A 25,797-nucleotide genomic window follows, 5' to 3' on the forward strand; every position below is an offset into this window, starting at 1 on the left:
TTAGTTGCCAATTATTTTGACTATGAACCTTAGCATCGATCATCACAATGGCGGAGTACTTCACCTCCACCCAAAAAAGCTCGGGCAGCGACAGAGTTATTGATTTTTTTACTATTTTAACTGAATTGCTCATAAAGAGTTAAGTTCCTACTGCTCAGATGATTAATAAAGAGTTATACTGCAATGTTCTGAGACGTTTGAGGGAGGGTATGATGAGAAAATGTCCATATAAGTGGCATAAAAATGACTGGGTTCTCCACTGTGACAATGCACCATCACATACAGCCTACATTAATCTGGGCACTGGTGCTGCTGCTTGCAGTGTGATTTCAGTTGCCTGAGATGCAAGTTGTGTGTGTGTGTGTGTGTGTGTGTGTGTGTGTGTGTGTCTATTCCCAGAATGAGGTTTCAGTTTCATGTGTGTCTATTGTTGACAAAGGCCTTAATGGCCCAAAGCTTTAATTGTGAGTCTCTCTTTGTTGCGCCTATCTGCGACTCAGCATCTCCGCTATATGGTGAGTAGCAACTATCCTTCTCATAATATTGCTACATTAATCAGGAATTTTTGACTAAAAACAAGATTACACTTGTTCCCCACCCACCATACTCACCAGACTTGGCTCCATACGACTTCTTCCTGTTCCCTAAGATGAAAATCAAGTTGAAGGACAAAATATTTGGTACAGTAACAGAATATAGTGTTCTCATTTGTTTACTACATTTCACAGGCTGTTCGTAACAGCAAACATTGCAGTAGAAGAGATGTATTTCACATTAGTGAAGATGAATAACAGCTCATAGCCATAATGTATGAATTTTAGAGCCCACTTGTACTGGACATTTTTTATCTTACCGCTACGTACAAATGCTATAAATGCAGTTTTGCCTTTCTTCATCCTATCTCCACAATTAACATTATGGTCAGTACTACTAGTTTCTTTTGATCCTAAATTGTTTTTCCCTTAAGTTGGCTTTTACATTTCTCCACTACTATGTAAATAGTCTGTGTCATTATTTTGTTAAGTGTTTGACCCACTCACCTGAGGACTCCTCCGGGCAGCTCCTCGACAGTGGACGGCAGCGGCCTGCCGTCGACGCGCGACCAGGTGACGGTGGGCGCCGGAATGCCGGCCTCGACACGACACTGCAGGAGAGTGCTTCCTCCTGTGATGACCGTCTGCTGCTCTGTCGGGAACAGACTGACCCGCGGCGATTCGCGACCTGCGTAGAGGTGAGCGGTGAGGGCAATCTGTTAAACCTATATTGTAGTCCTGGGCAGAGCCCTAGTGACCCCTATTATTACTGTACAAGAAACTGTGCTACATTATTGATGTTAGCCCCAGACTGCTCCACAATATTTCAATAATTTTGTCCAATATTTAGTCTGGTATGAAATGTTGGATGATCAAGGTAATGCTGATGGTGCTGCAGTAATTGCTTTGTTTTCTTGCAAGGTAAATAAATAAATAAAGAAAGAAAGAAAGAAAGCAGACTGCTGAAAAAAATTGAGCACAAAAAATTCCTAAATTTTGTTTCTAAAGACATGATCCCTGAGAATTCCAGCTTTATATATATATAATAGAAGGAAACATTACACGTGGGAAAAGTTATATATAAAAACAAAGATGAGGTGACTTACCGAACGAAAGCGCTGGCAGGTCGATAGACACACAAACAAACACAAACATACACACAAAATTCAAGCTTTCTCAACAAACTGTTGCCTCATCAGGAAAGAGGGAAGGAGAGGGGAAGACGAAAGGAAGTGGGTTTTAAGGGAGAGGGTAAGGAGTCATTCCAATCCCGGGAGCGGAAAGACTTACCTTAGGGGGAAAAAAGGACAGGTATACACTCGCACACACGCACATATCCATCCACACATACAGACACAAGCAGACATATTTAAGGACAAAGAGTTTGGGCAGAGATGTCAGTCGAGGCAGAAGTGTAGAGGCAAAGAAGTTGTTGAAAGACAGGTGAGGTATGAGTAGCGGCAACTTGAAATTAGCGGAGATTGAGGCCTGGCGGATGACGAGAAGAGAGGATATACTGAAGGGCAAGTTCCCATCTCCGGAGTTCGGATAGGTTGGTGTTGGTGGGAAGTATCCAGATAACCCGGACGGTGTAACACTGTGCCAAGATGTGCTGGCTGTGCACCAAGGCATGTTTAGCCACAGGGTGATCCTCATTACCAACATACACTGTCTGCCTGTGTCCATTCATGCGAATGGACAGTTTGTTGCTGGTCATTCCCACATAGAATGCATCACAGTGTAGGCAGGTCAGTTGGTAAATCACGTGGGTGCTTTCACACGTGGCTCTGCCTTTGATTGTGTACACCTTCCGGGTTACAGGACTGGAGTAGGTGGTGGTGGGAGGGTGCATGGGACAAGTTTTGCATCGGGGGCGGTTACAAGGATAGGAGCCAGAGGGTAGGGAAGGTGGTTTGGGGATTTCATAGGGATGAACTAACAGGTTACGAAGGTTAGGTGGACGGCGGAAAGATACTCTTGGCGGAGTGGGGAGGATTTCATGAAGGATGGATCTCATTTCAGGGCAGGATTTGAGGAAGTCGTATCCCTGCTGGAGAGCCACATTCAGAGTCTGGTCCAGTCCCGGAAAGTATCCTGTCACAAGTGGGGCACTTTTGTGGTTCTTCTGTGGGGGATTCTGGGTTTGAGGGGACGAGGAAGTGGCTCTGGTTATTTGCTTCTGTACCAGGTCGGGAGGGTAGTTGCGGGATGCGAAAGCTGTTTTCAGGTTGTTGGTTTAGGCCTAAACTCTTTGTCTTTTAAATATGTCTGCTTGTGTCTGTATATGTGTGGATGGATATGTGTGTGTGTGCGCGAGTGTATACCCGTCCCTTTTTTCCCCCTAAGGTAAGTCTTTCCGCTCCCGGGATTGGAATGACTCCTTACCCTCTCCCTTAAAACCCACATCCTTTCGTCTTTCCCTCTCCTTCCCTCTTTCCTGATGAGGCAACAGTTTGTTGCGAAAGCTTGAATTTTGTGTGTATGTTTGTGTGTCTGTCGACCTGCCAGCACTTTCATTTGGTAAGTCACATCATCTTTGTTTTTAGATATATTTTTCCTACGTGGAATGTTTCCCTCTATTAAGACTTTTCTCTCATGAGCATATCATAGACAAGAATTGCAGATAGATCCCCCCCACCCCTCTCTTTCTGTGTGTGTGTGTGTGTGTGTGTGTGTGTGTGTGTGTGTGTGTGTGTGTGTGTGTGTGTGTGTGTGTGTTTTAACATCACAATAACAACTTTTCTTTCCTCATGGCTGGCACACACTAGACAATAAGCAGTTCACCACGGTTTGCAGTTTTTAAACATGGACAATTTGCATGGAATAATATCCATACAATTAACACACTTTAAATTAAGTATTTTAAAATCTGTGACTTGTAGAACTCAGTAAAATTAAATTACAGAGAAAGGTTAAAAACACGGAGTTCCCAGAGATTTTATGAAATTCTCTAAGAATTCCCCGATTTTTCCAGGTACCGCGTAATAACCTAAGAATTTCAGGTTTTCCAGAAAAATCTACGCCCTGAATTTGTAATCGACTAATCAAATGCAACGTTTTGATATACACAATTGCAGGAACATTGAACCAGCAATGTGCGACGGTCATGAAATTCTATTTTGAAGCGTATCCCAATGATATCATGCTATGCAATCCTTTCCAGTTTTACCAACAATGAAAAGCGTGATTCTCTTTGGCGATTTAGCAACTTCACATCATTACTGATTGACAGTTGTAATGTAATTAACGGTTGGAGATAAACTTTATCTCATGCGAAAATTACGATGCCCACAGTAAAGATTTAAGGTAATTTCATTATGTTGTCAGAAAATGTGTTTAATTTATTTAATTATGAATATTTTCTTTTATGATAAATAATGGACTTGTTTAAGATGTTAAATGCATATATATATTTATATGTATCTTTGGAGTTTATTAAGGTCAGTAGACCAAAGAATCTAGAATGCAGGAATGTCTGCAACTTCTGGGCACACGTTGGCTTGCCCGCCTCTTCTTTGTCAATATTGGAAGGAGATGGACGTGTTTATGTGACAAGTGCAGTGTGATGGATTTAGAGTATCAGTGTTCATAGTGAAAATGGTGTATTTACTAACAAAAAGTATGAATAAATATAATTTTATCTGAAAGTATTTCAGATTCGGTGGTGTTTATTTCAAACAGAAAGAAAACCCAGGCCACGCTTGTTGGAATGATTATTTTGCAGACAAAATTTCGAGAACCCCCTATACAAACGAGATCTGCAGTGTGTAATCTTTCAGCAGCTACTAAAAAATAAGTCTTGCTGAAATTGTGCTGGAACTTGTCGTATTATTCTCATTCAAAACACGCGGTGGGAGTGTGGTCCTATCACAATATACCGTGTAAGATTCCACAATTTTTCAGTTATCTAAGAAACGAGATAGATAACAACCGGTACACAGTACAGATACTCACGTTCAACTTCAAGCACAGCAGAGGCCTGCGACGTTCCAGACGGACTCTCGGCTGTGCAGATGTAGATGCCTCGGTCCTGGACCTGGATGTTGGGAATTCTCAGCACTGGGCCTACAGCCTGTAATACAAATGACAAACAGCTGTCAGCTTCAGGGCACCAGATATTCGTAGCAGCTAACTGGTCTGTGGAACACAGGTTTGAGTACTGATGTAGTTTCAATTTGTCACAAATGTTACACAAAGTATTTAACTTCCACCCACAGACCTCAAAACAGCTCTTGAAAAGCTGTTTATATTGCTCATTTATTCTACAAATTTTTTTACAAAACAGTTACATGACCATTCACAGTGACGTAATCAGTTTCCACCACCTGGTGGTCTTCTTTCTTGCTATGTTGTCAAAACTACTGAATTGTGAAACACTGTAGTTATGCGACTGTTCTTGTGAAAAATATAAAAGAACATAGTTAGCCAACCACTTAATACCATCAACCAGTACACCATTTTTTTCCCAAAGTATCATCAAACATCACATTACTACACAGAAATTATGATGAAACCGTGGGCACACACAATAGATTCATGCCCTATCTGTGCTTCAGTTTTTCAAAACTTGTGCAAAGAGGGAATGATATACAAGAATAGACCCGAGTATAAACAATTTTTTTCTGTATTTGTTTCTGTTGTGTAATTTAAAACGAATGTCAAACTGGGTCCCAATTTAGTTAAAGAATTAAGTTTTCAGTTTTTCACTTGCTTGTTCATTTTAGCATGCAGCACACTCAATTGTGAGCTAGGGAGGTCTGCAACACAAATCAAATCCCTGTGGCAAACAAAGATCTAGTACACCAGCCAGCCTGAGTGTGTTTTTTAGGTGGTTTTCCCACACTTGTCAAGGTAAAAGCTGGGCTGATCCCAAATATCAACTTCAAAAAATACAATACACAAACAGTTAAACATATGAAAACACACAGAACAAAATTTGCACGATCCACAGGCAAATGGCACACAGGACTTCTACCCACGCCCTTGATGCAATTCAGTGACAATTACAAGTTTAGCATCTACACCTACATGACTACTCTACAATTCACAAATAAGTGCCTGGCAGAGGATTCAAAGAATCACCTCGAAACTATTTCTCTTCCATTTCACTCTCAAACAGTGCACAGGAAAAATGAACATGTGACCACTCTTATTTTAATACAATGATCATTTTTCCCACATCTAGGTGGGCATCAACAAAATATGTTCATTTTTGTAGGAAAAAGTTGGTGACTGGTATTTCATGGAAAGATCCTGCAGCAACAAAAAATGCTCTTGTTTTCATTATTGCAGCCCCAATTTGTGGATCATATTTGTAGCACTCTCTCCCCTATGGCATGATAATCTGGTGAGGAGCCCACACCACACAGAAATACTCCAGGAGAGGATGGGTAAGTGTAGTGTAGGTAGTATATTTAGCAGATCTGTTGCATCTTTTAAGTGTTCTGCCAATAAATTGCAGCCTTACCCTCAACATTACCTGATTCCAATTTAATCGCAATTCTAATCTTTAAGTTCTTAGTTGAATTGACAGCCTTTAGATTTCTGTCATTTATTGTGTAGTCGAAATTTAGTGTATTGCCTTTATTATTCATGTAAATGAGTTCACACTTTTTCATTATGTAGAGTCAATTGTCAGTTTTTGCGCCATGCACAAATCTTGTCTAAATCACTTTGCAATTGGTTTTGATCATCTGATGATTTTACAAAATGGAGAATGACAGTATAACCTGGAAACAATCTGAGAGTACTGCTCGGATTTTCTTCTATATCATTTATACATATCAGGAGTAGCAGAGAGCCTACAGCACTTCCTTGAGAAACGCCAAATATTGCTCCTGTTTTACTCAAAGGTTTTCCATGAGTTACTACTAACTGTAACCTTTCTGACAGGAGATCACAAATTCAGTCACACAACTGAGATGATACTGTGTATGCACACAATTTGACTAGAAGTCGCTTGTGCAGAACAGTGTCAAAGCCTTCTGGAAATCTAAAAAACTGAAATCAACTTGAGATCGCATGTCAGTATCACTTATTACTTCATGCATATAAAGAGCTAGTTGCATTACACAAGAATGATATTTTCTGAATCTGTGTTTGCTATTTGCCAATAATTCATTTTCTTCAAGGTAATTAATAACGTTCAAACAGAACATATGTTTCAAAATAGAAGTTAGTGATATGGGTGTGTAATTGAGCAGATTACTCCTGTTTCCTTTCTTGAGTACTGGTATGACACATACAACTTTCCAGTGTTTATACACCGATATTTTGCAAAGCAAGCAGTTGTATATGATTGCTACATATGGAGCTATTGCATCAGCACACACTGATGGAACCAGACTGATATACAATTTGGACCAGAAGTCTTACCTTTTTAAGTGATTTAAGCCGCTTCACTACATTGAGAATGTCTTCTTTTTGGCTACTCAATGTTGGCAACTGTCATCGATGTAAATTCTGGGATATTTACTTCATATTTTCTGGTGAAGGAATTTCAGAAAACTGTGTTCAGTAAACTCTGCTTTAGTGGTGCTGTCATCAATAATATTACCATTACTACTGTGCAGTGAAAGTATTGATCGTGTCTTGTGGCACCGAGTGAAATTACAGTTCTACGGAATCACTGGCTTGGAGTCATTCAATCACGTAGGTAGGATTTTTTTCTTTACCTACAGGATCCCTATTTCTGTACTGTATATGAAAGTTGTGTCATAAGTGTGCGCATGTGCTCCCTGTTGTGGCATACAGCCTACTCCTCTTAAAGAGCACCGGGAGTCATCACCAAGCATCCCTCAGCCTCATTTGATCACATGCTATGGAGAGGCTTGAAATTTAATCCCAGATACTAGCAACTAGCACAAAGTTTGGTGGTCAGGAATGTTACACCAGGACCACAACACCCTCTGCCAGCCAAAGTGAAAATTTGTCCCCTCACCCCCAAGTCGAGCATCAGCGCACTAAGGTACGTGTGACCTCAGATACGGACTGGATGTCGTGTTACCTGCGAGCTGCTCGACAGTTCCTCATTGGCCTTGCTCCAAGTGATGGCCGGTGTGGGTTCACCAGAAGCCACGCAACGGAGCTCTGCCAACGACCCCTGCGCCACCGTCTGACGTTCCGGTTCGATGCTCACGACCGGTGGTTGCCTGTGGAGATGAGAACTCGATGTGAAAAGGAAGCGAGGAAAGGACATTAGGGTTTATAGTATCCTGTTAATCAGAAGAGATGGAGCATGTGCTCAGGTTATGGTAGTATGACACTTCAACCATATCCAATATTTAGGAAAACCACAGAAAACATAAATCTAGATGGCTGTATGGGGATTTTAACCACTATTCATCTGCATGTGAATCAAGTGTCTTGCCACTGCACCACATGAAGGCAACACGGATGTGTTTCTTGACTGGGAGTGGCAGCATTAGGTAAAGATTTCTAAATTTATATTTCGATGTATTCACATCAGCTTTTTTTCAATATATTCCTTTCTGTTACATGTAGAGAGTATTTTTTATTTACTTCTCATAGTAGGACCATGGTGGTCTAGTGGGTGGGGCATTACAGTCTAACCCTGGAGGTCCAGGGATCCATCCCTGACAGGGGTACAGACTTCTCCTCATTCCAGTCCCTCCAGGATGTCCCCATGTCCACTGAGCCACCTGTCAAAATAATTACCGGAGATCTTTCCCGTGAAGACACTTCAAAGTCGTTGAAGCAAATGATACTGAGGTGGCACCTTTTTATCTTAGGGAACGTTTCCAACACAACTGCTCGTATTTTGCAGATATATGACGTGAAATGTGTTTTTCAACAATCATCTTAAGATTAGGGTCCCTTTAGGTTCCTTAAAGGATAGTTTCAGTTTGCGTAGAACAGGTGTTTACCGTATTCTTTGCAGTTGTGGCATGTCATACATTGGTCAGACTATCAGGACTATTGAGGGCCGATGTACTGAGCTAAGCAGGACACATACTTACACCAAAAGAGCAAATCTGCTATTGCAGATCTCTGCCTTGACACCAGTCGTCTACGGAATATAATAATGTGGAAACTTTCATGTGCACTTCCAGCTAGTGAGACAGTGTTATTAGGGAATCTGTTGAAATTAAATTAGCAAATAACCTAATAAACAGAGATGGGGTCCGGTTTAAATTCTGCGTAGTATTCGGCTCTCTCCTTAACAGAGGGACAGAGTTAATATTATCTCATCCAGTTTGGCAATTTTCAATATTGATAACATCTGGTATCTTTCATCTTTGGTTGTGTGGTGGTGCTAGTGTTAACAGTGAAAAATACCCTCATACGATGGTACTTGCAGCAGTTTTGCCTCAAAAGTGACAGGGTGGACACATGTTGAAATATCACCAAAATATCATATCTAACAATCCGTATGCGATTTTACAATACGGTGCAGTCGACAACCCAGTATAATTTTATAGAAAAATAACTTTTTACCTTACCCCTGTAACACACAATGGTGGACAGGTAAGTTTGCCACAACTGCACTACCACCTTTTGGTGTGACTCAAATGACAATTCCCTAGCCGCACATAGTAACATTCCTCCCCCTGCTTCTCCTTATCAATGACGGTTCCATAATGAACTGGATAATAAAGGGTCCAATATGAGAATAGTGATATTTGGGACAACAAACAGTATTTTAATTGTATGTCTGTCATTCAGCGCCTACAAATGTGCACAGTCAGGACAGTCAGACTCCATGTAAAAGAATAAGTAGTGCAAAAGTAAATAATGTGAAATAAAAGTGTTACTTTGGTGAACATCAAAGTGAACCCTTTTGAAACACAACTGAAAAAGAAGGGAGAAGAAGAAGAAGAAGAAGAAAGATTTATGCAGAAGAACACTTTAAATAAGAAATGGCAGATGATAAATAGTACACAATATTATTAAAAAAAAGTGTCACAGTGATACACAAAGCACTAACGACACAGTAGTAACGGAGCTGCAGACAGTAATAATTTGAGGCAAAATCTGCACCTCACCTGTAGGCAGTGACGACTACCCTGACGGTGCTGGTAGTGTAGGACGGCGGGGTCGTCCTCACAGCCGTGCACACGTACACGCCGGAGTCAGCCGCAGTTGCGGACGGGATTTCTAGAGTGGCCGACCCGCGTCCGTCTTCGTCCTGGCGGGCGTTCGGTGGCAGCTCGGCGCCCTGGCGGCTCCAGGTAATGCGCGGGGGCGGCGCACCCGCCACGCCTCCGGCAAGGCAGCGCAGGACCACTGTCGCACCCTCAGGGCCGTCGTACGTAGAAGGCTGCATTGTGAGCTGAACCGAAGGTTCTGGCGAATCTGTACAGAGAGCGACCTTTCTCGAGCACTGTAACGAGGCTACTGACACGAGTACTTGAACGCTCTGGTGTCGCCAACTGATCTAGTATTTACCTACACTGAAGTATACAATCCCTACAGTAGCATCATTCAAACACAGCTTTTATTGACATATATTGTGAAACAAAGAACTAATATTATTAACTGAAAATACAAACTGCAGTAACCTGCCACATTTACTCTATTACACACTTCACTACACGTTTTAGAGGATTATACCTCCATCATGATGCGTGATATGTTAATTAATGAAGCATAGATGTATTTCGTGTAAAGCTTTTTAACCCCATAACACTGTCTCATAGAGGAAGAAGCTATTTCAGTACAAAGACAACAGGTGTGTGTGTGTGTGTGTGTGTGTGTGTGTGTGTGTGTGTGTGTGTGTGTGTGTATTTGCGCAGGCGCTATAGACTGAAAAAGGATTTCAGTGTTGTTTGTATGTCTGGTGATGACCTAACACCACTTTCTATTCGGTGAGTTATTACTGTAACTCCTAGAACATTCACATAACTTAGCTTTCTGCCAATTTTTTTTGTCTTCTGCCGCCAAAAAGTCATACAAACAATATATCAAGGAGTTCTTAACAGTCATAAAATGTACCTGATCTTATAAGTTATAATCTTCCAAAATCCCTGATGGAAAGTATAGTACAATAAAAGCTTTTGGTTACAGCAATTTGTATTTTTGTAACTGTTCCAGTGAAGCCTAACCTAAAATGTTCAATTTTAAGGAATATTATTACATCCAAGAATATTAATTATCAACCCATTAATAAATATAGATGAAAATGATGGTTTATTAGTTCAGTTTATGATCGGGAAAAAAAAAAGTTCTGCATAATGTGCAGATCATTAAGTGATACGAATTCTACATCTTGTACCCAAAAACTGATAATATATAATGAAACAAATTTATACACATGCTAAACATTGTAAAGAAATGCTGTATGTATGTAGGGAAATGCTGGGTCCCAATGCTAGTTGAAATTTAGTTTAGAGCTCTATATAATGATATGACTGTTTTGTTTTTGATGATGGGCTGCACTGGACTGAATGTAAACTGACTGTGATATCATCTTTACGCAATGCAAAATTGTAGTCTTCAGTCTGGCCACAGCAGCTGGAGAAAGTAATTGTGTGTGTGAGTTGAACTTGTGTGAACACGTGTGTGTGTGTGTTCTCATTTTGGAAGAAGGCCTTTCAGCTGAAAGTTTAAATGTATAGCAGACTTTTTTTTGTGCTTGTCTGTGGCTCAATGTCTCTTCTATATGGTTAATAGCAATTTATCATTTTCATAATATAGTTCATTTTCAGTATTTCAAAAAACTATTGACCAAATTTGAAATTCTGTCATAATTTATTCATTACGAATGTTATGTTAATTAAAGCTGGAAACTGTGTATGTCTTGAGGCAGTGTAACTTAAGGTGTGCAAGTTTTCCAGGTTATATTCATCCAGTGTTGGAGAATGAGAGTAGTTAGCAACTTCCAACATACTTGACACACAATACCAAAGTTTTTCTAACTTTTCCTCACAGACAATTGCCACGAAGTAGTTGGAGGAAAGAATCGCTTACTACATTTTCCCTATTTGGGCATTAACACTTCAGCATTGGCACAACATTTTAATTTCTTACTTGTTTACTACTCACTGTGTACCACATTTTGCACACCGTAACCAGATTTACCACTGACTGTATCTGCAAAATTGTATGATTGTTCAACACACTGTTCACGAGATATAATGTCAAAGACTTAGTTGTGTAAAAAGGATGTTTTACTAATGGGAATTCATTTCTTTAAAGAATCGGGGCTGGGCTACGGTTACACTGTAAACGAGTCTGACGGTGGCAGCCGCTTGAAGTGTCAACTACTGTAGGAACTCACCGGAGACATAGAGGTAGACGGTGCGCCTGTCCTCTCCTGCAGGATTGCTGGCCGAGCACGTGTACCGACCCTCGTCCGACTTGCGTACCGACGGTATGCGCAATACGCCTCCACTGTAGTACACCTGGAAACAGACAGGCAGCCTGCATAGTAAACATCTAGTTACATTCTCTACAAACGAATGTTACATGCACGACAGAGGGTACTTCCCACTGTAACACTTATTAGAGGTTCTCCCTGTTTCACCCTCGTACGAGGCACGGGGAGAACGATTGCTTGAAATGCCTCGGTACACGTGGTAATTAGTGTAATCTTGTTTCTGTGGTCTCTACGCGAGTGATGCAGAGAAAGAGAATGGGAGAAAATTTCTAAATTCCTCAATTATTGCCAGTTTTTTAAGCCCTGTGGGTTTTCACATGGTAGTTTGAGTCTTTTAACATCCAACAATTCAGGTTTCTCAGCACCTCTGTGACACTCTTTCAAGCGTCAAACAAACTGTGCTGCCCTTCTCTGCATACTTCCAATATCCCATTAGCCCTATTTGCTACAGATCCTACACACCATGGCAACATTCTATGATGTGTTGCACGAGAGTTTCGTAAGCAATGTCCTTTACAGACGGACTGTATTTCCCTAGTTTTCTACTTTAGTTTTCTGCTTTACCCAAGTTTGATTCTACGTGATCACTCTATTTCGTATTCCCAAAAAGTCTTACGAAAATATTTCTGTTGCACAAGTGGCTACAGAAAGAAGTATAGCTACGTAAGTCTCCCAACTTGTGGTACTATATCATCATCTATATTACCAAAACACTATCCTGAGACATGGAAGCTAGTACCAGTTGCTGCATAGGGGCAACAACATTTTGATTTTTAATTTTTTGTGTAATTACTGACCAAATCTAAAAATGTAATATGGAGGTATATTCTTATGCTAGAAGTTCAGCACAATAAGATGACTATTAAAATTAGAAACTGCACGTTAGTCTTGAAGCAACGTAACTGACGATTCACAAATACTCGGACTTTGTTCATTGAATGTTTGAGAATGAGAGCACTTTGCAACACAGTAATGCTTTAAGGTGAATGTGTTAAAACACGTATTTCTCATTTTGTACTTTGTAAAAGATTTTGTAATGTTTACAAGCTGTTGTAGATGTGTAAACCTGACAACGTATTGAGTAATACAAAAAATAAATACCAATGTACATTAAACATGAGAAACCTTTCAAAATAGAGAATATGTCCGTTAGAAGGGTGTTTGTTCCAAATAATAGATCCTTCTTATCCCTTAATATTGACCATTCCTCCTGGAACACCACGTGTATGCCGCAATAAGTGTGAATCACACCAGCAACCTCATGATTACAAAAGCAAAATGCTAAATACTTATCCAGTTACTTCAATTGAAGTAATCTGAATTTTATATTTAACAGAGCTAGAAATTTCCAGACCTCAAAAGACGTTTTTTTTTTTAAAAAAAAAAAGTGTATGAGAAATGGATCGTACTGTTTTAGGAAATTAATATTCACCCATCAACCATCGTATTGCCTCTCAAGCGTGAAGGAATCTGAAGAGCACTACCCATACGGTCTCTTTGTGAAAACCACAGACACTGAAATTTGTAGTCTTTGAACATCAGTCTCGAGAAATTAGATGACTCCTCTTGAAACAGCCCACACATTAGAAACAAAGCTCAATTCCTTGCAGGCATATCTGAGTGATGTACCTGTGGGCTGAGCTGGCGGCCTTCATCTGGCGTCCACCTGATGTCGGGCTGGGGTATTCCCGAAGCGGAGCACTCGAACTCTGCGCTGTCGCCTTCGTTGACGGTCAGGTACTGAGGCCGCACTTCGACTCTCGGTGGTTCTGAACCGGACCCTGTGGGAGCAAAATTGTACACTGTACAGATGAAACACTAAAATACCGAGACTGTCAAAAAAGTGACCTCAATTTTCCTGTAGCATGTGAAGATGTGGGAGGTGAAACAATCATTTAACTGACTTGTGCCAAAGCACAGTATGTGCAGAACTGCAATAGGAAGAATGCCACATTCCATCTCATTCACTTAACAACTGCTGTTTTAAATTAGCGTAGCATCACCACTGAAAATCTTGTCAAATGTTAAACCCTTTCTGTAACACACTTTTCAGAACAGTGAAGAAGTGACAAAAAAATCACAAAGCTCAATCTCCTTATTGCATAAGATTTGTTTGTAAACTTGAGCTACCGACAACTTCCTCAGCCATCACCATCAGAATTTAACTGTCATACTAATAGGCTGTGTAGTGCTCTTGTATGCAGCTGCACAAACTATGACAATGAGATGCACCAAGAAAACAGAAGTACTCATACGAGAACGTCGCTGTCAAAAACTAAATTCACAAATCGGCTTTATTTTCAGCTTTTGGTAGTTCTGAAATAGGACTGCTTTCAAATGCTTACAAGCACAATGTACGCGGCAATCGGTCGTACGGATTTATATCACCTCACGTGGGGGACAGGATTTGAACTGGTAGTAATTAAGAGAGTAATAGCGCATAAACAATGGCTGAGCCCATAACTGATAGATCGTGTCAGTAGAAGTTTGTTTTGCCTATGATGTCATATCAGTGTAGTCGCACGCCCATGTTGTTTTGTGTAAAAGTTATAAAGCAGCGTAGCATGGGCACTGATTTAGCTAGGACACTGATTTGGGTATCACTGGGAAGACCTTATAAAGCACTCCTAGGAGGCAAAGTGATGCAATAAGCATATTCATCAGAATATAAATGAAAATCGGAATTAAATTGAGAATTAGAAAGATGTCATCTTATATGACTCATAAATATGCTTGGAATTACAGAAAATGCAAGTCAGAGCAATACTTGTGCCAAAAGGAACCCAAAAAGGCTAATAAGTTCAGTGCCATGCAAATGAGACAAGTACGACCAATTCAAAATGGAAATGAAAAAATGGCCCAAAGCAATTACACAGGTGGCTTAATACAAAACACTTGTTATGATTTTATCGTCACGTTTTCATGAAAAATTTATGCTGCAGACCCAAACTGTGCGCACACAGAAATTTTTGGGATGCTAAATGAAACTTGTTCGTGGATTTTGTGGAATGTGGAAGGACAATCAATTCTCAATCCCATTGTGAGACATTAAGAAAACAGACGAGCCATCCAAAACAAGCGATGCAGTTTCTTGACAGTGGCTACCAACATTTTGACTCAGATAAAGAACAAGATGCTGTCTCATAGAGCTGCAATCTCAGAAGGCAGAATTTTATGCCATAGAAGAGTATCTGAACGGCGATTAGGTCAAGTTACACAAACTCACAGTTTTAACATTTTTCTAATAAATATGCTTTACATATTTGAGTATTTTTCTTGTAGCAGAATGGAGATTATTTTCCATAGAGCCCTAGAGCCCTCATACCTAAAGAAAGAAAAGAGAAATTAGCTTCCTCCCTTTACACTGTTCCTTGTTTATTATTGCAGTCCATTAGTAAAACACAAATGTCTGTAATACGAGCATTTACATTAATTGAACACTACATGTTAATCATCAACTATACAAAAAAGCTTTCTAGCATATAAGGATTTACCTTTTAACTCCACAAGCCATTTTGGAAAACCTGTTCTTCCATTCCATATTTTAGCAGCATGGAAAGGCAAATTTGACTCTGGTGAATATTGTGCATAAAGATATAACTACATTTCTTCACATAGGTTTTGAATTTGTGCTAGTTCAAAAAACATTGAGAGAAATTTATAAATTAAGCTGAATAAAAAAATGCAGGTAATCTAGGCAGAAGAATTATGATTAAATGGTCAGCTGCAATTAATACCTCTAATTTGAGATGGTTATTTCTCTGAGTCATTAACTTAAAAGTGATGGACAGGTGTCATATCATTGTGTACCAATTTAAAAATAAGTAAAATAAAATAAACTGTTGATTTTTTCAGAATTAACTTTTCACTCTGCAATGCAGTATGTGATGGTTTTGAAATTTCTTAGCTCATTAACTGTTAATTGTTTTAGTAGTCAGGACAAAGCACTGACTAACTCCTCTGAATATAAAGACTCAACTGTCTGTATGCCACTGTACGAGCCCTAATTTCTCTCGTTTTCGTGGTCCTTACTGAAATGCACACTGGCAGCAGCAGAACTGTTCCGCAGCCAGCCAAAAGTGCAGGTTCTCTAAATTTTCTGAATAGTCTTCCCTCCACGGATTCCCATTTGAGTTCATGAAGTATCTCTGTAATACCTACTGGTAACAAATCTAGCAGCGAGCCTCTGAACTGCTCGTACGTAATCATTTAATCTGACCCTGTGGGGATCCCACACACTTAAAGCAGTACTCACGAATGGGTCACACTAGTGCTGTACGTGTGGTCTCCTTTATAGATGAGCTATACTTTCCTACAATTCTCCTAATGAACTAAAGTTGACCATTCATTTATCTTATGTGCTCATTTCATTTCATGTCACTTTGCAATGTTATGTCTAGGTATTTGATAGCCAGGACTGTGTCAAGGAGTGCACTGCTAATGCTGTATTTGAACATTATACGACTGTTTTTCCTAGTCATACACTATGTGATCAAAAGTATCCGGACCCTCAAAAACATTTGTTTTTCATATTGGGAGCATTGTGCTACCACCTACTGCCAGTTACTCCATATCAGCGACCTCAGTGGTCATTAGACATCGTGAGAGAACAGAATGGGGCACTCCGCGGAGCCCGTGGACTTCGAACATGGTCAGGTGATGGGGTGTCACTTGTGTCGTATGTCTGTACGCAATATTTCCACACTTCTAAACATCCCTAGGTCCACTGCTTCCGATGTGATAGAGAAGTGGAAACGTGAAGGGACACGTACAGCAAGAAAGCGTACAGGCCGACCTCGTCTGTTGACTGACGGAGACCGCCAACAGTTGAAGAGGGTCGTAATGTGTAATAGGCTGACATCTATCCAGACCGTCACACAGGAATTCCAAACTGCTTCGGGATCCACTGCAAGTTCTATGATAGTTAGGTGCGAAAACTTGGATTTCATGGTCGAGCAGCTACTCATAAGCCATACATAACGCTGGTAAATGCCTGATGAACGTCATCTGCCAACGTGTGTAGTGCCAACAGTACCATTTGGAGGCGATGGTGTTATGGTGTAGTCATGTTTTTCATGGAGGGGCCTTGCATCCCTTATCGTTTTGTGTGGCAATATCACAGCACAGACCTACATTAATGTTTTAAGCTCCTTCTTTCTTCACACTGTTGAAGAGCAATTTGGGGATGGCAATTGCACCTATCAACATCGATCGAGCACCTGTTCATAATACACAGCCTGTTGCAGAGTGGTTACATGACAATAACATCTCTGTAATGGACTGGCCTGCACAGAGTCCTGACCTGAATCCTATAGAACACCTTTGAGACGTTTTGGAACGCCAACTTCGTGCCGGGCCTCACCGACCGACATCGATTCCTCTCCTCAGTGCAGCTCTCCGCGAAGAATGGGCTGCCATTCCCCAAGAAACCTTCCAGCACCTGATTGAATGTAGGCCTGCAAGAGTGGAAGCTGTCATCAAGGCTAAGGGTGAGCCAACACCGGTCTGAATTCCAGCATTACCAATGGAGGGCGCCACAAACTTGCAAGTCATTTTCAGCCAGGTGTCTGGATACTTTGGATCACATAGTGTATCATGCTCCTTATATACCCTACCAGGGCTGATAACAACACTAAACATTAATAATACTAATGTACTCTGGTGGTCTTACTATTTGTCACAGAGAATAGCAACTCCAGTCATACATATACTCACTGATGAGGTGCATATATACAAAATTACACTGACACCTGACCGTGTCTTCTAGGCACTTCACATTTTTGTCTGCCTCTGGAACTGAATGGTCAACACAGGTGGCTGCTACACAGAGGACTCGGGTTCGATTCCCAGTGCTGTCGAGGATTTTTTCCTCGGTGGGAGGACTGGTGCAGAATGTTTTCAGCCTTGTGGTGCCAACTGAGGAGCTACTGGACCGAATGTAGGTGTGTGTTCCTTTTTGTCCTCCATACGCAGTGAAGAACTTAACTTTTGTACACAAAGACATTCCTATAGATCAGTTACAATAACGCCGCATTTAGTGACCGAGATAAAGAAAGCCTATACGAGCGAGCACTCATTTAAAAACACAGTCAGGTTGAGAGTGTAGCAGCGGGACAGGATACAGACCTCCTACAGTGAGCACGGCGCGGCTCGTCTGGATGCTGTACTGGTCGGATGCCGTGCAGATGTAGGTGCCAGAGTCAGACGGCACGACACTGGTGATGGTGAGTGTGCCGCGGCGGTCGTCGTAAGCCCTATCCGGCAACTCTCCGCCTTCCTTGGTCCAGACCAGGCTCACTGGAACCTGGAAAAAGGATTGGCAAGTCAGTAACACTGTAGACAATTTACTGCTGCTGTAGCTTCTCGGGTCACATTATTTATACACATACCGGTACTCTACGAACAACTGTGATGTGATTTGCAGACAGTATTTACCACTGAACCCCACATTACGGTTTCTTCCCATTCCAGACAAATATTGTGTACAAAAACAAATCTCCTGTGCCTTATCTTTCCAGTCTCCCACCACCTCCCAAAGTCACACCGTCCGGCCACAGAGGAGCATTCTCCTCGTAACTCAGTACCACCCAGAACTGGAGCAACTGACTTACATTCTCCACCAGAATTTCAATTACCTCTCGTCGTGCCCTGAAATGAGGAACGTCCCGCCCACTACTCTTCCCACCCCTCCCACCGTGGTATTTGCCGTCCACCGAACCTACACAATATACGCTCGTCCATCCTTACACGACCCCTGCTCCCAGTCCCTTACCTCGTGGATCATATCCCTGTAACAGACCTACATGCAAGACCTGTCCCATACATCCTCCCACCACAATCTACTCCAGCCCAGTCACTAACATCACCTATCCCAGCAAAGGCAGGGCTGTGAAACCAGTCATATGGTCTACAAGCTAAGCTGCAACCACTGTGCTGCATTCTATGTAGGCATGACAACCAACAAACTGTGGCCAAAAAACAAGTGGACCAACCTGTTGCTAAACACGCTGTCAAACATGATATCCTTCATTTCAATGACTGCTTCAGAGCCTGTGCCGTATAGATCCTTCCCAACAACACCAGATTTTCGAAATTGCGCAGGTGGGACCTTTCCCTGCAATACTTTCTATGTTCCCATAACCCTCAACCTTAGTTAGTCACTGTCCTCATCCATCAAGCAACTTCCCTGTTCTCATTCCAGCACTACACAGCCGTCATTCCAGCACCACACCCAGCCTTTTCTATTTCTCTCCTTTTCTGCTACTCACCCCCACCCCTCCTGTCCCCAGTCTAACCTGCAGCACTGCGCTGTCCGCCACCCTCACCATACTATCCCTTCCCCTCCCGGCTCCAGCCTCCTCCTTACCCCACCAAGTTGCCACTCCCATCATGCACTGGTGCTGCTGCCTGCAGTGTGGTTTCAGTTGCCTGAGACTGCAGTCGTTTGTGTGTGTGTGTGTGTGTGTTTAAGTCTGTCTATTGCTGACGAAGGCCTTAACAGCCAAAAGCTCTAATTGTGAGAAGCTTTTTGTCATGCCTAACCACGACTCAGCAGCTCCACTATATTGTGACTAACAACTTTCCTTCTCATAATATTGTTACATCCCATTGTTTGTAACTTTCCTTTATTTTTAAATGCTCCCCATGAACAACACATGCATCTTTATTTACAGAGCTTATGACCACATGTTACAAATATTGGGCGCTGTATACCACCAGCACCATAGATAAAATACAGGGTGATTCAAAAAGAATACCACAACTTTAAAAATGTGTATTTAATGAAAGAAACATAATATAACCTTCTGTTATACATCATTACAAAGAGTATTTAAAAAGGTTTTTTTTTCACCCAAAAACAAGTTCAGAGATGTTCAATATGGCTCCCTCCAGACACACGAGCAATATCAACCCGATACTCCAACTCGTTCCACACTCTCTGTAGCATATCAGGCGTAATAGTTTGGATAGCTGCTGTTATTTCTCGTTTCAAATCATCAATGGTGGCTGGGAGAGGTGGCCGAAACACCATATCCTTAACATACCCCCATAAGAAAAAATCGCAGGGGGTAAGATCAGGGCTTCTTGGAGGCCAGTGATGAAGTGCTCTGTCACGGGCTGCCTGGCGGCCGATCCATCGCCTCGGGTAGTTGACGTTCAGGTAGTTACGGACAGATAAGTGCCAATGTGGTGGCGCTCCATCCTGCTGAAATATGAATTGTTGTGCTTCTTGTTCGAGCTGAGGGAACAGCCAATTCTCTAACATCTCCAGATACTGTAGTCCAGTTACAGTAGCACCTTCGAAGAAAAAGGGACCAAAAACTTTATTGGCTGAAATGGCACAGAAAACGTTCACCTTAGGCGAGTCACGTTCATACTGAGTTGTTTCCTGCAGATTCTCAGTGCCCCATATACAGACATTGTGACGGTTGACTTTCCCGTTAGTGTGGAAAGTTGCTTCATCACTAAACACAATCTTTGAAACGAAAGATTCACCTGTTTCCATTTGAGCAAGGATAAAATCACAGAAATCGATTCTTTTAATCTTATCAGCTGCAGACAGTGCTTGAACCAATTTCAGACGATAAGGTTTCATAACTAACCTTTTTCGTAGGACTCTCCATACAGTTGATTGTGGAATTTACAGCTCTCTGCTAGCTCTGCGAGTCGATTTTCCTGGGCTGCGAACAAATGCTTGCTGGATGCGTGCTACATTTTCATCACTCGTTCTCGGCCGTCCAGAACTTTTCCCTTTGCACAAACACCCATTCTCTGTAAACTGCTTATACCAACGTTTAATACACCACCTATCAGGAGGTTTAACACCATACTTCGTTCGAAATGCACGCTGAACAACTGTCTTCGATTCACTTCTGCCGTACTCAATAACACAAAAAGCTTTCTGTTGAGCGGTCGCCATCTTAGCATCAACTGACGCTGACGCCTAGTCAACAGCGCCTCAAGCAAACAAATGTACAACTAAATGAAACTTTATAGCTCCCTTAATTCGCCGACAGATAGTGCTTAGCTCTGCCTTTTGTCGTTGCAGAGTTTTAAATTCCTAAAGTTGTGGTATTCTTTTTGAATCACCCTGTACTTGGTTCACGATTTTCCTGAATTTCCATGGCTAAATGAACAAATATTCCCTTATTCTCGACTCTTACTTCACAAATTATCAGTACTTTCTACATATATCAAATTTTTAAAATTTCACATCTATTTACCAACCTTCACCATCCCCAGAGCAATTCAATGATCTATTTTCTCATTATTTTCTGTACGTAACATAGCCACCAGTGCTGCAGCTTATTTAAGTTTATCATAAAAATAGAGAATGAGGCACTGATAAAATATGAGGATTGAATGAAAAGTAAGGCCTCCACCTTCATTAATTGGGTCTGGATGGGAATATTTTAATAAATCAAATGCAGAAATAATCCTTAGAATGTGATCTTAAATTACCAATATTCACTTTTCCACTTAATCACCTGCGACTTCGATACATTTCTGCCAACGATGAACAAGTTTTCTGAAGCCGTCACGGAAAAGTCAAAACTCTGTTTCCACAACCACAGTCTCACAGTTCTCTCAACGTCTTTATCAGAAGCATAATGATGTACCCGCAGATAGTCTTTCATTATCGTGCTAAATCTGGACTGTATGGAGGGTGCTGTACGAGGTGCATTCAAGTTCTAAGGCCTTCGATTTTTTTTCTAATTAACTACTCACCCGAAATCGATGAAACTGGCGTTACGTCTCAACGTAATCGCCCTGCAGACGTACACATTTTTCACAATGCTGACGCCACGATTCCATGGCAGCGGCGAAGGCTTCTTTAGGAGTCTGTTTTGACCACTGGAAAATCGCTGAGGCAATAGCAGCATGGCTGGTGAATGTGCGGCCACGGAGAGTGTCTTTCATTGTTGGAAAAAGCCAAAAGTCACTAGGAGCCAGGTCAGGTGAGTAGGGAGCATGAGGAATCACGTCAAAGTTGTTATCATTAAGAAACTGTTGCGTAATGTTAGCTCGATGTGAGGGTGCGTTGTCTCAGCGAAACAGCACACGCGCAGCCCTTCCCGGACCTTTTTGTTGCAGTGCAGGAAGGAATTTGTTCTTAAAAACATTTTCGTAGGATGCACCTGTTACCGTAGTGCCCTTTGGAACGCAATGGGTAAGGATTACGCCCTCGCTGTGCCAGAACATGGACACCATCATTTTTTCAGCACTGGCGGTTACTCGAAATTTTTTTGGTGGTGATGAATCTGTGTGCTTCCATTGAGCTGACTAGCGCTTTGTTTCTGGATTGAAAAATGGCATCCACATCTCATCCATTGTCACAACTGACAAAAAGAACGTCCCATTCGTGCTGTCGTTGCGCGTCAACATTGCTCGGCAACACGCCACACGGGCAGCCGTGTGGTCGTCCGTCAGCATTCGTGGCACCCACCTGGATTACACTTTTCGCATTTTCAGGTCGCCCTGCAGGATTGTGTGCACAGAACCCACAGAAATGCCAACCCTGGAGGCGATCTGTTCAACAGTCATTTGGCGATCCCCCAAAACAATTCTCTCCACTTTCTCGATCGTGTTGTCAGACCGGCTTGTGCGAGCCCGAGGTTGTTTTGGTTTGTTGTCACACGATGTTCTGCCTTCATTAAACTGTCGCACCCACGAACGCACTTTCGACACATCCATAACTCCATCACTACATGTCTCCTTCAACTGTCGATGAATTTCAATTGGTTTCACACCACGCAAATTCAGAAAACGAATGATTGCACGCTGTTCAAGTAAGGAAAACGTCCATTCTAAGTATTTAAAACAGTTCTCATTCTCGCCACTGGCGGTAAAATTCCATCTGCCGTACGGTGCTGCCATCTCTGGGACGTATTGACAATGAACGCGGCCTCATTTTAAAACAATGCGCATGTTTCTATCTCTTTCTAGTCCGGAGAAAAAAAATCGGAGGCCTTAGAACTTGAATGCACCTCGTACAGTGGTGAGATTCAGTCTTCTGAAGTTCTGCTGTGGTGGCACACGAAATGTGTGGTTTGGCATAGTCATGCTGCAAGAAAACATTTCCCTTTTCCTTTCGGACCCTTGTTAGCTGTCGTTTCAGAGTTTGTAGCGCTGTGATGTAACACTCTGAATTTATTGTTGTTCCACGATCAAGGGAATCAACATGGATAAGTTGTTCCGCGGTCAACGATCAAGGAACTCAACACGGATAACACCATCTGCGTCCCAGAACACTTTGACCGTAATTTTTCCAGCTGAGGGCTGCATCTTGAATTTCTTTTTCTGTGGCGAGTCTTTGTGTCAATAGTCCATAGACTGAAGTTTCATCTCTCGGTCGTAATGGTGTACCCACGTTTCGTCTCCTCTGACAATTGAATGGCTTTGGGAGTCAGCATCCGGGGTACCCATCGTGCACAGATCTTCCGACAGCCAAGCAAAGCATTAATGTGACCCATGCGTTCTTGTGAAATGCCGACTGTGCTTGCAATTTCGCTATGAGTGATACGACGATCGTCTTGAATCAATCTGTCAACATTTTGCTTGTGAAACTCGGTGGTTGCTGTCACAGGCCATCCATATCTTTGTTTGTCATGCAGGTCAGAAGTTCCCGCCTCAACATCTTTAAATTCACTTGCCTGACGACACATAGTACTCGCATCGACATACTCACCATAAACTGCTTTCATTCTCTGGTGAATCTCCTTTAGGGTGACAACTTCTGCTGTCAAGAATTCGATGACTGCACATTTCTTCAATCACATTGACGGACCGTCTGCGCACGTTTCCATACTTTACATTTTAACAACACAACTGTTCAATGCTAAGGCTTCCTGCCAACTGGAACTGTAGAGAAGGGGCTACGGAACAAGCTAAGTACCTGCCGCATACCAATGCTGCCAACTGTTGAAGAGTTACGAAGGTGGAGGCAGTACTTTTCAGTCAGCCCTCGTATTTGCACTCTGCTGCACTCCATTTTGAAGAAGAGGCAACTGTACTATCTCAAAAAGTCAATTTGAATGTTTCTTCAACATCTCAGCACGAGTTACGAAAACTTACTATTTACAACTTTCAAAGTCCATATTGGTTTGCCTTTTGAAACATCGTCCCTTATACAAAACGATTCAGCTGACTATCCAATGTGTTTTGAAATCAACACACAATGTGTCTCAGGTTTGCTTGGAATTGACTGGATGGCTGAATTTCTAATTTCTAGAAACAATAACCCCCTCCCTCCCCCAGGTAAGCCTCAACATTTGCAGGTCCTGTTCTTAATAATCCAACAAACTGATTAGAGTGTAACCATTGTTCAGTGAAAAAAGTTTTCTTTGGTAACATTTTCATAACATATTTACAGGAAAAAAATCTTAGAAAATGAACATTTATCAGTCCAGAAAATATGTGCCTGTTTATGAAAATGGGGACTAAAACAATACTGACAAATCTATCAACTATTCTTACTGTACATCAGTTTAAAGCATGTAAGCAAACAGATTTAAAGCATTCCCTGTCTTTGCTAAAGAAGTTACTTCCTTTCCTTTATTCCTGACCTTCGTAAAATTCCCCGACTTCTCCAAAAAAATAAAAATTTCACTTTCTTTGTGAACACACCTTGTACATATCGGCAAATAAGCCACAGGTTGGGTTTCCTTCTCAGATGTTTAGGAAAGGAGAATGAGTGCCGTAAACTGCTTACCTCATAGATAGACACTCCAGTGCACCTGTAGCGGACAGTGCTGCCGGCTTCAACAATCTGGATGGATGGCTCAGAAATTCTGACCGTTATGGTCGGCTGCGGAGAGTCAGTAGATCCCGGCAACGGTGATGGTGTCACAATTGGTGGTCGTTCTGCATGTTAAACAACAGTAACATTAACTGCTGCATCGCATACAATGTCACATATCATACTAGTGCCAACAACTGAAAGTTTTCCAATGATTATTGGGATGTCGTAGCCACTAAATGTAAATCACACACACACGGCTGCATGATTACGTTGTGCAGGTTGACTACACTGCACGTAATCCCCTACACATTATGCCCATGATAATTTTCTCGTGTGCAGTTATTGTAAACGCATGAACAAATATCTCCTTGCCATAGACCCATCCTATAGCCCACAGTACAATTTCCTTTCGGAATTTCATTTCCCAAATCTCAAAAATTTTATTCCTAGTTCCCTTAGTCACGTAATGTACCCATTTCCCATGTCTAAAATGAAGAGCACTGTAGACAAAGACACCCAGGTCAATATTGTGTCTTCTGCATTCCAGAAGGCATTCGATTTAGTTACAAAAGTCAACAGAATATGAGTTTACTGAGGATCAGACCAGATTTATGATTGGATTCAGGACATTATAAATTTACAACCAAGTATGTTGTTTCTATTGAGATGGAATCGACAGATGTAAAGGTAATCTCTGCAACTCCCCAAGGGAGCACTATAAGCACATTTAGTCACAGGATCATTTAGTTTCCTGCAAGAATATGAAAATTAAAGTGCAAATAACGATAATTTCAATTCTTTTGAAGGTCTTGAAATGGAACCCAATTTACTTACAAAGCTCTGAGGTTTGTTGTATGCAGATTTTGGAGCCTATTAATTAAAGAAGATGTTTACAGTTTGCATTTACCATCGATGTGCACGCTGCAACATCTCACATACGCAATATGTGCTACTGCGAATTCTAGAAATATATGTGGGCAGTTATGGATAGACTTAGTCCCTGAAAATAGTGAGACAATTCCAGAAAAACTAATTTATTCTAATATACATCTCAGGATGCTGACTGGCAAGTAAGAACATGTTCCAACATGTCGCTGACTGTCTCAACAGCTCAGCCAATCAGACAAGTTACACCAAATGGTTTCAGTGTCAGCAGTTGCTGCTAGAGTTCACCCTCACAATAT

General features: G+C 41.5%; 1 protein-coding gene across 14 annotated transcripts in view; it reads right to left on the reverse strand.

Moving 5' to 3' along the window:
* Window positions 1-25,797, reverse strand: part of LOC124720011 (basement membrane-specific heparan sulfate proteoglycan core protein) — an 801,341-nt gene that overhangs the window by 101,503 nt on the left and 674,041 nt on the right. For all 14 annotated transcript variants that reach the window (XM_047245254.1, XM_047245262.1, XM_047245258.1 and 11 more), the window contains 8 exons: window positions 24,584-24,735; window positions 17,998-18,175; window positions 13,501-13,652; window positions 11,773-11,896; window positions 9,539-9,848; window positions 7,540-7,684; window positions 4,488-4,605; window positions 1,041-1,221 (listed from right to left, as the gene is read on the reverse strand). In XM_047245254.1, the coding sequence (XP_047101210.1) occupies window positions 1,041-1,221; window positions 4,488-4,605; window positions 7,540-7,684; window positions 9,539-9,848; window positions 11,773-11,896; window positions 13,501-13,652; window positions 17,998-18,175; window positions 24,584-24,735 (1,360 nt within the window). The remainder of the gene's footprint in view (window positions 1-1,040; window positions 1,222-4,487; window positions 4,606-7,539; window positions 7,685-9,538; window positions 9,849-11,772; window positions 11,897-13,500; window positions 13,653-17,997; window positions 18,176-24,583; window positions 24,736-25,797) is intronic.

The sequence above is a fragment of the Schistocerca piceifrons genome, chromosome 11, assembly GCF_021461385.2.
Source record: "Schistocerca piceifrons isolate TAMUIC-IGC-003096 chromosome 11, iqSchPice1.1, whole genome shotgun sequence".
Lineage (NCBI taxonomy): Eukaryota > Metazoa > Arthropoda > Insecta > Orthoptera > Acrididae > Schistocerca > Schistocerca piceifrons.